At 35.4% G+C, this 14,690-nt stretch overlaps 1 protein-coding gene across 2 annotated transcripts; it reads right to left on the bottom strand.

The window, feature by feature from the left end:
- Positions 1–334: 334 nt before the first annotated feature.
- LOC126718670 (uncharacterized) lies at positions 335–14,003 on the bottom strand. Of its 2 annotated transcripts, none has more exons than XM_050420983.1 (18): positions 13,749–14,003; positions 13,499–13,645; positions 13,304–13,394; positions 13,079–13,197; positions 12,283–12,473; positions 11,958–12,168; positions 10,969–11,209; positions 9,574–10,010; positions 8,974–9,076; positions 8,482–8,681; positions 7,899–8,253; positions 7,617–7,693; positions 7,320–7,538; positions 6,473–6,712; positions 2,209–2,418; positions 1,507–1,776; positions 1,187–1,393; positions 335–954 (listed from the first exon to the last, which is right to left on the bottom strand). In XM_050420983.1, exons 1-18 carry the CDS (start codon positions 13,881–13,883, stop codon positions 796–798), a joined length of 3,612 nt encoding a protein of 1,203 aa, XP_050276940.1. In that variant the 5' UTR covers positions 13,884–14,003; the 3' UTR covers positions 335–795. The 2 variants fall into 2 exon arrangements, with proteins under 2 accessions (XP_050276940.1, XP_050276939.1); XM_050420982.1 differs by having other exon boundaries at positions 8,482–8,684.
- Between the last annotated feature and the right edge of the window lie 687 nt (positions 14,004–14,690).

Raw genomic sequence — 14,690 nt, forward strand, 5'->3', positions numbered from 1 at the left:
ACCAAAAAAAAAAAATTCAGTCCAAACAGGTGCAGCCCCTTAAATAGTAGTATAAAAAAAACCTACAAAAATAAAAAGCCTCATTACACGCGCATGTGATGAGGCTAGTATGTATGTGTCTATATATATATATATATATAATAACATAGAATTATCGAACCAGGGAAACAATTGAAAGTACTGAACATGAAAGCTACCGAGTAACACAAAAAACTCTCAGACTTGTTTTTAGCAGTCAAACAAACGTGTGAATTAAACCCACCGTGTTGGCGTCCATGCCTACGGCAATGCTCTCTTCAACTATTGGGGTGTACTCTAGGCTGGCATTGTCCCCTTCAAGGCCGTCAAACATTGGCATGGCCTTCAATATATATATCAAAGAAGACATTTTGGTATCAATATTTTTAATAACAAAGGAAACGGTTGGAGAAGACATTTGATCTCCAACCTTTAATATACACATCAGAAACAAATGTTGCAACTTACAAATAAATGGTTTAAAAAAAAAAGTGGGAAACCAAAATTACAGGCTCACAGGCTATTCAAAAATGAAAGGATAACGGCTTCAAAAAAAAAAAAAATGAAAGGATAATAGCAACCAGCTCTTCAAAAATGAAAGGATAATGGTAGATGAATAGTCATTATAACCATTTCTCTTTAAGAAGAAATGACGTGTGTCATGGTAGAATGCTTTGAGAAATGTACACATGTCATCGTTGTATGAATCCACGAGTTTTGGGATTCAAATTTTTATAATATATGATTAGATATTGATTCTGCAGAAAGACACCAGGCCTACACATTTCTCCGAATTTTCTTCTGTAGTTTATCCTGCTCTCGATATCTCTCCCGTCTTTCTTCTCTCCGGCGCTTTCTCGACAACTCCTCATCTTTGGCTTTCTCTGCCTCATGTTCTTTCCTCTTCTTTTCTTCCTTAAGCTTTCGCTTCTTAATCTGCAAAAACCCAAGTTATGAAGTGAACATGATTTACTTTCAACATTGCTAGGAAAAATTGTCATTTCAAATGGCACTAATCAGTTCAGTTGCTTAAAGTGAATGCTGTTAAAATTCAGTTTTCCAATCAAAGAACAGTGACTTTCCAGCAGATTTTATCATCAACTATAACATTTACGCCTGGGTTTCAAAATGTCAACTAAATACAGTATTTCAGACTAAAAGATCATACCTTTTCAGATCTAATCAATTGAAGATGTTGAACAAGAGCATGAACTTTTCGCTCATCAGGCTCCATGACAACAGCCGGTCTTCTATTTTCAAGAAGTGGACGTTTCCGACTAGGTGTATCCTTAGACTTTGTTGCAAACGGGAGAGATGCTTCCAAGGACTTGGGAATTACCAATGGGTTGAACTTCTTTGGCTTCCTTTCAATTGGCTGTTGATATAAAATAATAATTAAAAAGGATAGTAATACTGCAGTGATTTCAAGCCAGAATAAAGGAAGAAAACTATGGGCTAACACAATTACTGCCTCACATCAGATCTGACCTTGTAGAATGAATCCTTGTTAACAGGAATGGCAAGATTGTGTTCTCTCCTCAATTCAGCGACAGTTTTCATTCCTTGCCAGGTCTGATCACGAGGTTGTAAGGCCGTTGTCAATGGGTTGTAGAAGCGAGGAACTTCAACTGAAGCCCATGCACGCATGAAAACAATGTCACTCATCTTGATCTTATCCTCAAAGGTACACCTTGCAATCCCTTCTCTAGGTTTTCCTCCCTTCTTTTTTGGTTGGTTACCAAGCTCTTCTTTAGCAGCCTGCCAAAATAAAGTCATATTAAGTCCACCTTCAAGGGTATAACAACAGCCATGCTTTTACCTTCTTATATCCACATATTGCCCAGGCATCAACTATGAGGAGTGCAATTATATTATGATCTATAATCATTGCTACCGGGAAAACTTCCCAGTAGAAATTAATAGAGGTTCGCAATGCTTATTTTGAAGAGTATGACGCAAAAGGAGTAATACTTTTTTTCAGTTGATAAGTTATGCACCCAGTGGATAACTCATGACCTCACCCTCCACCTTCCATCTACAAGGAAAGGAGGTGCCATTTGACATAGAGGCATAGAGCTCATTGGAGATGAGGCAAAAACACACAGTAAAAAGCATATGCAATTAGCACAATCTAAAAGCACAAGTCAGAATGAAAAATATGAATAAAAGTTCCTAATTAAAAGAGCATACCTTCTTAACCTGTCCCCGGATCCCACTGACAGTTCGAATAGCTGCACCTTCATATCGAGCTATTTCAAGATCTGAATTAAACATTTCCTTGATAAGAGCTGTCTTCTTGAAGATCTTGGTGGGGTAACCAACCAGCTTGACTTTCTTTTTAATCTGAGCTGCATGATTAAACTCCAACACAACTGCAGTTGCACTAATCCTAAATGTCGCCTGCCACACCAAACAAAAGCCGCTCAGGTATAGAGAAAATTTGAAAGTGAAAACAACAAAAGAAAAGTAGTACAAAGTATACTCCGGCCAAATTCTAATCACACTGACAAAGCAGAAAGGGATGCCTTAGTTTTAGATATTTTGGACTTTCATTTGGACAGGGTGGGTAGGACTTAGAATCTTCATTTTCACAAAGACCTTCATGATTGAGAATTGGAATTTGTATATTCTTTTCTTGACCATATCTATACTCAGGTGCCTAGGAGGGAGGAGGTTGACAGGATGAGGTTGCACTTGATTGGGAGGGCTACTTTTGATGTTCTATCTTTTTACAATAAAACTTTCACGGTATCAATGTTCATTACATGTGCTCATCCATTTCCCTGGAAGAGTCTTTAGCATGTTAAGGCCCTCAGGAGGACATCTTTCCTCTTATGTACTGCAACCTGGGGAAAGATTATCACTATTGATAACCTTATCAAGAGGGGATTGTATTAGTTGGATGGTGTTGTATGAGTCGTAGTGGGGAAACAGTGAATCACCTATTGCTCTGTTGTGATGTTGCTTAGGATTTATGGAGTGAAGTCTTTTAGATGTTTGGGATTCAGTGGGTAATGCCATCTACCGTAGCAGATCTACTATTTAGTTGGAAAAATTGGTTTGGGAAACACCTACTAATGCACAAGTACAAATACAGGTATTGGTACGATATGGGTATGGTTATGGGTACAAAGATACAACATTTTGAAAAGCCTAGGATACGATACATCAGGAATACGGAAATTAATTAATTAATATTTATTTTTAGGTATATTTAAATATTTGTGTACATAATTTATATTTATTTTAAGTTTTAAAATTAAGTAACAATGAACAAGTGTGCAATAGTATATCACAGTGGCTAACCAACAAACAATACTATATTTATATCAATATATCACAGGCTCACAGGCCACAATAATGCAATATATATCCTAATAAGCTCCAAAGTCAATAGGTCACTCAAGTCAAGACTCTTTTTCTTTTATAGGTAATAGATATTTCATTAAAAATAAGTACATGTTCACGATGATGAACAGAGTACTAGGAACAAATACAAACAAATCAAACAGAAACAAAAACAGATTGCACAAAATAAAAAACGGAAATACATTGTGTAAAACCCCAAATACGAGACCACCCAAACAAAGTCCCAACTAGCAAAGACTTCAACAAATCAGCAGATTTCTCAACATCCTCGAAACAAACAATATATAACATTATTAAGGGCCCAAGGGCAGTAAGGCTGAAGCCCAGGCCACTGAGCAAGTGAGCAGGAAAACAAAAAAAGAAAAAAATTTGCGATTTGCAATTCCAATTCAGAACAAAGGCAAGGCAAGGCAAGGGAGAGAGAGTGAGAGTCTGAGAGACATATAGGCAGGAAGGGGGAGGAGGAGCTCCAGCATCGACAAACGACAAAGGCGAGGAAGAAAGAGTGGCGATCTATGGCTGGAAGTGGGACTTCATCACTTCAAACAGAAGCAGAGGCAGAGAACGAGAGTAGACTAGAGACTGATCTTAGAAAAATTAAGGCTTTTAACTCAGTTGGGCCAATCGACGATGGTAAATTTTCCAGGCGTCAAGATCTTCTCATTTTTCCTTCTCCCATGTCCGCTGGGTACTCACCATATCTCGAACATGTCAAGCACGTATCCAAGCCGTATCTGAATTTTTTTTAAAATATTTTTTTTATTTAGCTTGATACTCTCTAGGTACAGACAGTTGTACCAGTATCCAAACCGTATCCGTATCGGTTACGTATCGGATACCGGCACAATGGCAAAATTGCCATATCCATGCATTATAGGGAAACACTATTCAAATATTGGAATATTGTTCTAGCATGTTTCATGTAAATAGTGTGGAAGGAAAGGAATAATTGTATGAGGATGTTGAAAGATCTCTGGGTTATCTTCAACCCTTTTTCATTTGTACCTTGTTCGCCTAGTCTTAGGTTTGGATTTTTACTTTTTATGCATTCTACTTCCATTTTTTAGTTTCAAAACTCTCTTAGTTCTTCTAGTTGACTATTGTAACTTTTAAAGAATCTTTGTGTTCATCATCATGAACATATATTTCTTTTTTAGTAGATATAAAACTCATTACTCGTCAAAAAAAATAACAATAATCTAGCCATGTAAAATTTCAGCATAACATTTTATATAATTCTCGAGCATTATAAAATTATGCCTATAATCAAAATGATATACATGGTTCAATCAAACAATAACAACAAAGCCTTAGTCCAAAAATTTTAGGGTCAGCTATGGATCCTCAACAAATTAGTCAGGGTAGACCAGATGTCCTTCTTTACTACCAATAATGTTATTTCTTATCTTCATCTACCTTTTTCTGTTCCATTAATTTAAATCAACTCAATCTTTCTTACCGGTACATTAATGGCTCTCCTCTGAACATGATCAAACCATCTCAAGTAATTCTCCCTCATCTTTTCATCAATAGGGGTCACCCTTATCTTTGTGTATATTTTCTCATTTCAAATCCTATCTTTTCAAGTATTTCCACTAAGCTATCTTAACATTCTCATTTCAACTACACTTATTTTTTAAATATATTGCTTCTTAACAGCCCAACATTTAGTACCATGATCTTATAAGTCTTATAAGATTTTCTCTTTAACGTATTCATGTCTTTTGATATGTTCATTCAAAATATATCCAAAAGGAATAGTAAATTTTCTTTTGATATCTACATAATAAATTGTTTGTAGTACATATCATTTCCGTCAAAAATCAATCTGCTAATTTTTAATAATTCCTAGATTTTTTTTTAGCACAAAAAAAAAAAAAAAAAAAAAAAAAAAAAAAAAAAGCACCTAAGCATGCTTTGTGCTTCTTCAAAAAGTGCCAGCAAAGCCTGCCTAAGGTAGTTCCATTGGGCTTTAAGCTTTCAGCGCAGCTAAGTGCGCAGTTAACAACATTGGGTTTAACTACGTTTCTAGGCTCAAGCCTTGTGCAACTTGTTATTAGTTGAAAGTGGTGTGCACACAGTAAGGAGTGTCAGATATCAAGTTATTACACGTATCGCTAATTTGCTATTACCGGGATCCATTCTAAATTTGAGGCTCAAAAGCACCCCAGCGAATGCACAGGGCAGAGTTAAGCTTAATTTCAGACAAAAAAAGGCAAGTTTTGACGGTTTAGTCTCCTTTACAGGTTTTATGAGAGTGCACTGATTCGCATTAGCTATATTGAAATTACGAATATCACTGCTTCACACTTTTAGCACACCCAAAGCACTCCTGAGACAAATAAATAAAACCTCCCCCAGACTCTTAAAACTGGGTTTCAAGACTCACATCTGAAGAGCAAAATACAGGAGAGAAACTTTTTCTCTCTATTAATGTAAATTTCATTGATCTTTCATTCAAAATTGTCAAAAATATATGTAATTTTAAGTTGCTGATAATGTTCTATGCACTATGATTTGCACTGGATATATAATATCCAAAGTTTTTAATGGCATTTTTACACCCATATTGTTGTCATTAGGTAAAATATTGTGCATAAAAATTATCACTATGGCTTGATATAACAAAATTTCTGCATTATTCTGAGGTTTTTATATTCTTTAAACATCATTTATGGCACATGACACTGTTTCATCCAATGCCAACATATCGGAGCTTGTTGATAAATTCCCTTAGCTCATCATAGAATCACTATTCTGTTTAGGTTTTATTTCCCAGTGGAACCTACCAGATGATCCACCCTGTAACATAAGTCCAACTCATCATTTTCTCCATTTTCATTTTTTAAAAACCAACACTTAAGTTTATATGAATTCAGGGATGGATAGCAATGTTTTAGCCCCACTGTGTGCCATTAACAGGCCAAAATAAAAGTTTTAGATTTGTTGTTCAAACCAATTGCAAGACAGTTTTAAACCAAAATTTTTACAAGGAAAACTTGAGGGAACTTGCCCCATCTCAATCAGTAATTTTGTATGGACTGCTAAGAGATATGAAGGAGAGAAAAGGGGGAGAAATTCTGACCTGATTGTTTGATACATTCTGAACAGCAACCACGCCAGTATTAGGAGGGGCAAGAGGGCCCCAGAACGTGGCAAGGCAATGCATGTGTTCAGGAGTGTACTTAAGCATTCGGTACCTTCCATTCAGATCCTCAATGGCATAAAGAGGTCTAGTTTGGTAACGTCTCCATCCAACTGAAACAATTATGGGATCTCTATTCTTCAGTATTTTCTTGTGCCATCTGTGCTTCTTTAACCTGGTCTGGAAGAAAAGAAACGAAAGATCTTATGAGATCAAGAATTTTCCAGTAAGTTAAAACCAGAGAGTAATCATCAAAGCTACAGAATAAGTGAACTCTTTTGATCTGATTGTCTGATTAAATTAAAGATTATCACCAAAAACATGATTTTATGATGAATTCACCATAACGAGTCTTGATATTATCCTTTCTCAAGAGTTGGCCAGAACAACAGCTAAATTGATATCATCATAATTGTGGAACATGAATCATTTCCTTTATGTCGCAATGTTTCATGTTGACAGAGAAGTTGCTTTTTGCTTAATGGCATTGGGAAATTATAACTTAATGACAGGTCATTCGCATTATACTTAAATACTAATTCAACAACAATTTTCCCCATCAATAGAACCATTCTGCTGTGCCTAATACCTGTCCTACAAACAAGAAAAAAAAAATAGTTGAGCAAAAGCTCTAGTTTCAGAGGACATGATGCAGTTGCATTTATGAGAACTAAGCGGCAGGCTCACCCAGTAGGGAGTCATAAAAACCTAGGAAATAGCAGAAGGAAAACTAACGGTATCATTCAGCATTGCAGAAGGACAAATTTAAGTCATGAGTGTATTCTACCTGCATATACCCAACATTTTCCTCCCCAAGTCCAATTCCTCCAACTAAAATAGGATGGCAGGGATCAAAATACTCAACCATCTCACAAGGAACATCATGAATCTCCAATCTCAAGTAAGTCCCTGTCCGAAAGCCCTCTATCTCGATTCGGGTGGCCTCATCAAGATCATTGAGTTCAGATATATTCATTTGTTTACGGAGTTCAATCTCCTCCTTCATCTGCACAATGCAATCATGATTCACTCAATATCTTTACCAGTAGGCAACCATACTCCAAAAATAAGCCAGAAGAGATACCTTGTCAAAATAACCACTTTCATTTCTGTCTCTGTCCTTTGTATCAACTTCCTCATCTGGTGATTCAGATCCGTTAAATGTAGATCATAATTAAGGTCACAAAAATCAATTTCATATTGCTTCTGTACATAAAACAGCAGATAGGGCAGAAAAAATTTGATTGCTGACCTAGGTTGCCATCTATGGCACATGAGCAAACAAGAAAAGAGAGGGAATAAAAAGATGGGGTGGCAATAGGATCACATAAAAAAGTATACTGAAAATATAACAGTTCAAAAGGATATTGTGCATCAAATTTTGCACGGAGGGCAAGCTTCTTAAGCCTTCGCTCCTCAGCTGCTGGGTCATCTTCCATTTGGACTGCACCATTGCCAGTATCATCTGTTCGATGCCTCTCATTCTTCTCACCTGCTTCTAAATCTTCAAAGTCACCATAGACAGCGTCATCATCATCTTCAGCGTTGGCCTCTGGGTATTTATTTCTGCTTTTAGCCTTTTCCCAGTCACCAGTAACAAAACGATCACGAATACTCTGAATAAGCTCTTCATCTTTCCAATTTTTGAGAGTTTCATAATTTATGAATTTGCTACAGTCCTCAGAGTTGACATTTCCATCATCAAATCCTTCTCTCAGATTCTGCAACAGACCAAGAAACAGAGTGAACACACAACATCTATTCCAGATATAAGGGTTGAGCATTCATATCAGTCTTCCTAAGGGCAGCTACAAACATGTCTGATGTTAGAAAGAACCTTGTTCTCCCAAAACTAATGAAAAAAAAAATTGAAAAAACTTTAAAAAAAAAGTGCCTGTTGCTCTAAGAAACAATAGACTCTAATGATGAAAGTAGTGTCAAGGATGAACCTTTTTCCCCTCTCCTTTTGGCTTAAAGAATTCATCTCCATCACTTTCTTCATCACCACTACTATCTTGTGCTTCATCCATAGCCGTAGTAGATGCTGACGTAGACTTCCCATATACAAGTTGCATAAGATTAGTATTCTGTCTGGAGACAGTCCTTTCCATTAAAGATTCTTTCCACTTTGAAATATTTCCCATGTCATCTTCTATGAGAACAATTACAAATAAAAATTAGAAATAGAAGGATATGTTCATGAGGAAATTAGTCCAATTTAACAACTTACTACGGCACTGAATAAGCAATCGATGGAAAAAAACTTTTTGATATTAATCATTAACTTGAACTATATTCCACAACCATCTCATATTGGTTTCAAATGAAACATAATTCGAGAATCACATTCATTTCTAAAGCAGGAGTACAATACTTCTTAATCACCGATAAGAGAAGAAGGCACAACACAGCATATTTACAAATAAGTAAAAAAAAATTACCATCTATTTCATGATCCTCTCCATCTTCCTCCGAAAAATCTGAACCAGAGGATGTCTTATTGTCTGCATCATCATCACTGTCCTCATTCACTTCATCTGAATCCTATAATTAAGTAATTGTAAAAAGCATGAGTATGGCTAACAGAACAGACAGATTGATGTTGCTAACAGAGCTAATATTTCCAACACTACTGCTCCCACACATCAATCAAAAAGGGAAGGAGAACAACCACTATATCTGTCATACAGATACGGTAGACATGATCCTCATACAAGCACTGAACTAAATAATGTGTAAAATCAATAGATGCATTGCAAAAATTCCAACCATAAAAATGCCATAAAAATATATAAGCAGAAGTTCTGTTATACATAGCATCACAACCAAGTAAAAGATATGATTTAGATATGAAAAAAGAGAACCAAAAGAAAAAATATTTTCCATAACTACTATGGCAGTACAAGAATTCAAGTACAGTGCCGAACAGTGATTACCAGCATCATAGTACATGGAAGCATAAACAAGTATCTATGTGCTGTAAAAAAAAGGGTTTTCATAAATCCATTGTTCAACGCATAATGATTACCAGCATCATTTACCTTCATGTCATCGTGATCAATGTCATCTCCAAAGAAAGCTTTTCGCCTTATTCTTCCATCATGGTACTCAACATGTTCCTGCAAATGATCTTTTAGAGAATTTTGCTGATCTAATGCATCATTATCTTCTTCAGAACCACTATCTTCACTTTTTATCATTCGCTCTTTTTGAACAGCTTCATCTTGATCTGAAGATTCTGAACCATCCCGAACCCCACCATCACTTTCATCATTGGATTCATCAGTTTCAATTTCTTCCCCAGAATGATATCCCTCTGAAGGCTCTATTTCTCGAATCTGCTCCACACTTCCATGATTATCCTTGGCATGCTTCTGGCCGAAAAGGCTAATGAAGCTCTTTTCTAACTTCTCATCAATTGAGTACTTTGCTTTCTGAAGAGATTTAACCAAAACCTCACCCACATCTTGGTCCTTTCCTGTTACGTCAATAATATGCCCAATTAATCCCCCCCAAAAAAAAAAACATGATGGCTGCAGCAAGGACTAGTGAAAATTTGCCTATTGCCTAATACATTATTTTTACCTAGGAAACCTTTTTTTTTCTTTTTTTTTTTAATAAAGTAAATGATCCATTTAAATACTTAAGGGTTTTTCCATTTTGACAAAACTCCCAGGGAACAATTTTCACCGAGGCAACATCATAAAGGTTTAATTACTAATCTGGTCCCTCAAATCTTGAACAATGTTCAATTGGGTCCCTCAACTAAAATTATGATAATTTCATCCCTCAACTTTCAAATTAAGTCAACTTCATCCTTGGGTCTCCTCTCCATTTAAACTTTAATGGAACAAATAGTCAAAATTGACTTGACTTTGAATTTTTTACACTTATCATAATACTTTTGTAATATGTATGCTTTATTCCACACATTAGCTAATTTCCTAAAAATTTAAAGCAAGATGAGATCAAAAAGACGAAATGGATTTGATTTTGAAATTTCTGAGAAACTGGATTGACGCAATTGACAGTTGGGGGAATAACTTTGACACAATTTAAGAGTTGAAGGTGCAAATTAAACTTTATCCAATAGTTGAAGGATCAAATAGGTAATTTAAGCTTTTTTTTTTCTTTTTCGATACATAAGAAAGTAATATTATTGAAAAGAGAGAGAGAAAAAAGAATACAGGGTGTTCATGATAATGAACAAAGAACAGCACAAAAACAAAGAAACAAAGTAATTTAAGCTATTATATAATAGAGAATAACTAAAATGCATAAATGAAAATGGTCATTGAAATCAGAGAGATGTTCCATAACAAAAACAATGGATGGGTGGTCAAGAAAAGTGTAATGAAAGAGTACCATGAAATGAGCATAGAGATATTATTCACCAAGAAAACAGAACATGAAAGAATATAGAAAAAAGTGAAAACCTTTGTTTGTTTCTCCCCCATTTTCATCATCCGCTTTAGAAAACTGAACAAGGTGGTCATTTATGTTTATATAGACAGCATCCTTGTCATAGAGAAGGTCCCCAAGTCCAGACATGGGTGCATGAAACAATTTTTCTTTATCACGCAGCCCTTTCTTCTTTGCAGCTGATGGTAAAGGACAAGGATCAGCTAATCCTGCAATGCCTGCTAAACTGTAATCACCCACACCGGCAATATGCACCTGATTCACAAACAGTATATTAGATCACCAATATATAATTCGAGAAGAAATGCGAAAATAGCTTCTTATTCTTTTTTGGTAAGTTTACACATGCACCAGTGGGTTTTGAAGTTTGAACCCAAAACCTTACCCTCCACCCTTTCTTATGGGGGAAGGATGTGCCTTTTGAGCAAGAGCAAATTGACAGAAAGATGGCTTAATATATTGATCATAACTTTGAAACATTGGACCAAAGTGCTTAACCATATCTCATACCTAAGTGCATAAGTACTACTCTCACTGCTTTCTTCTTCTTTTCCATAGGGTGGATACATACAAAAATTACATAACAAAGAGGGACAACAAGAGAAATCCAATATGATAGTGCAATTTCAATAAATTACACTTGATTCAACACAGATTCAACTGTTTGGAGAGGGCTAACATTGCCTCACCCTTCACACTATGGATTGCATGGTAAAAATAAGAAAGCAAGCCCCTCATGTCCAAGATTTACTGATTTACACTTCTGTAAGATACATTAGTATTTTCTCTATGTAACATATAAGGCAACCACCAGTGATTTAACATTTCAAGAAGGGAACAACCAGAACTCCAAAAGACCATCGCAGGGCTGCCAACTTCTTCCATTTAATTAAAAATTAACTAAATATCTATGTAATTTATATTCCAAATTGTAATTGGATAAATATTTTTGATAAATAATATTCCAAAATTGTGATTGGATAAATGATCTTAGAATACATACCTTAGTCCCCTTCTTCATATTACAGCCTCGCAAATAACCATAAACAAGGACATTCCTATCACATTTTTTATTCATACGCACTCGCTCAGGAGGAGTGACATCTTCAAAACGGTCTACCAAAATATAAGGGTGAGAAACACGCCAAGACAACGGATGAAATTTCATTACAGAAATAAACCGTGCCAGATTGTGAATTTCACGCTTGGGATACCTGTTCATTCAGGATGGAAATCACAGAAATATAAGCCTCATGAATTTTTTGTGTTTCAGTTAACATAGCAGCATATGTGTGTTTAATAACATAAGTAGCTAAAGAGCTACTTACTTCCCATGAATTAGGCCAGATAAATAAAACAATTTTGCTCCATCATATATTTCAGTCCAGAAACGATGCTTGAGACGCTGTTTTGTTTTCTTCAGTTTCTTTGCATCCTTGAACTTATCAAGGTTAGTAAGAACTCCCATAACCTTTGGGAACCCATGAACTTGCAATATGTTGAGGAATTCAAAGGTTTCCTGTAAAGGAATAACAATAATTAAATAACAGAATTCAAAATTGTAATTTTCTTATATATCAAACCAATAGAAAATGCAAACAACCTAACATAAATCCTTCAAGAGAGGGGGTGGGGGGGAGGATATATGTAAAAAAGAATAACAGACACTGAGCAGGCCCGATACCAAATTATCTGCAAGCCGAGCCAGTGCTAAATTGGCATACAAAAGCCCACAAGCTAAATTAACTTGACAGCTCAATTGAAATTAAATTGGCATTACTAAATTATCCATATATTCAAGTGGGTGTATTTACTAGGAAGCAAAAATTAACAAAATCTCACCATTTCAAGATTAGTGACCTATTGTTTGGTTGGAGGATTGGTCAGGTAAGCATTTGTCAGACTTTTGGAATTTAATCCCATTGTGTCTAACATGGACGGTTTGGCAGAAATGAAATCATCCTACATTCAAGAACACAGATATAGCAGGAACCCCATTGGTGGCTGCTTTGTTTTGTGGTTCTTTATTTGATTTGTCTAGAGCATGAGGACTAACTAGCACTATTTCCATCCCTAAATAAAAAATAAAATAAAAAACTCACTTATCAAAAAAAGACATCTCACCATTTCAAAGCCATAACTTCCATCTATGAGAAGCAAAGCCAAATCGGCATACTTTGCGGCATCAATCATGCCATTTATATCATTCGGGCACTCCACAAACTGCAACCGCCTTTTCTTACCTAAACACATTCAATCAACCACTCAATGAATAAATCCATAACATTATCCTTTTTTTCTTCATTTAATTAACTATATAAGTTGATAACAGAATACACAAATACAAACCTGATACAATGGTAATTGGGCCCCGAACCTCGGGCAAATTCTGCTTTGTATAATGCCTTACAAGAGACTTTATTACCAGTGACTTCCCGACCTAATGTGACAACAAAAACATCATCTTCCCTAAGCTTCCAAACCACTATGAGCTACAAAAACAGCACAAAATACATAAACAGAAGAAAAAAAAAATTCAAATACCTGAGGAGGTCCTTGCACCACAATAACGAAAGGCGGAGGCTCACCATAAGTCCGATCGATCACCGGAACATGAAGCCTTCGCTGCTCTTTTTCCACAGTCCGTGACTGTAATCGCTTTGCCTTCACAGATGAACTAAAAGCAAATGCCTAGATACACACACAAACACACATATATAATAATATATTTGATGGGTTTGAAAAATTGTGAAAAAAAACAATGAAGATGATGATAATGGAATGGAATGGAAACCTTAGGGTTTTGCTTCCTGTCGCTGTCGGAAACGTTCTTGTTCTTCTTATCGGACTTCGATTTTTTCTTCGGACCGGCCTGGCGAGACCGGTGAGACTTGTGGGACTGTTCGGTCTTGGTGCTATCCAAAGCCATGGTTTTTTGGCTTTGGCTTCGAAGGAAAAAACGAAGAACCTTTGAAAAAGAGTTGCTGTGTTGTGTTCTAATTAGGTTTGAGGTTTTAGGAATTTTGACGTTGTACTTTGCTAAACCCTTGCACACAGTTTTTCTGTTTTGTTTTGTATCCTCGGGGAACATCAGACAAGTAATGGATCGGGCCTGTAGTCAATTTTTATGGGTTTTAGTTTTATGGGCTTTTTTTTCTTTTGGCCCAAATTGTAAATCCTACCCACTTTGCTATGGTATTAATAAATATATTTAAATATGATACATGTTTAATTAATAAATATTACTTAAATAACAAGTAAAATTAGAAAATTTGTGAAATCAATTTTTTTTTAGAGAATATCAAACATAATTTAATCATAATTTCTTTAGTTTTTAAGTTGTTTTATTTAAAAAGGTGATATGGATTTTTTTATAAGTAAAAAAAAGGTGATATGGTTCTAATTAGTTTAGCACTATTTCAATTCTAAAATTCAAAAATTAAAAATTTTATGTGACAACATTAGAAGATGTAAAAATCAAATAATCAAAAGTTTTCATTTTATTTATATTGTAGAACATAGATTAGTCATTCAACATTTTTCATTATACCAAATGCAATTTCACACACAAGTTAATTTTAAACTTTGTTGTCTTAGCTTAATAGTAAAGAGCAACCATCCTACAAAAAAAAATACTGTAAACAAGCCGAGTTTTGTCAAGTAGTAAGTGTTCAAGCTTGGCTCGACAAAAAATGTAAAATGTTCAACCTCAACTCAAGCTTGATTCAAGCTTTTA

The sequence above is a fragment of the Quercus robur genome, chromosome 3 (assembly GCF_932294415.1).
Source record: "Quercus robur chromosome 3, dhQueRobu3.1, whole genome shotgun sequence".
In the NCBI taxonomy this organism is placed as follows: domain Eukaryota; kingdom Viridiplantae; phylum Streptophyta; class Magnoliopsida; order Fagales; family Fagaceae; genus Quercus; species Quercus robur.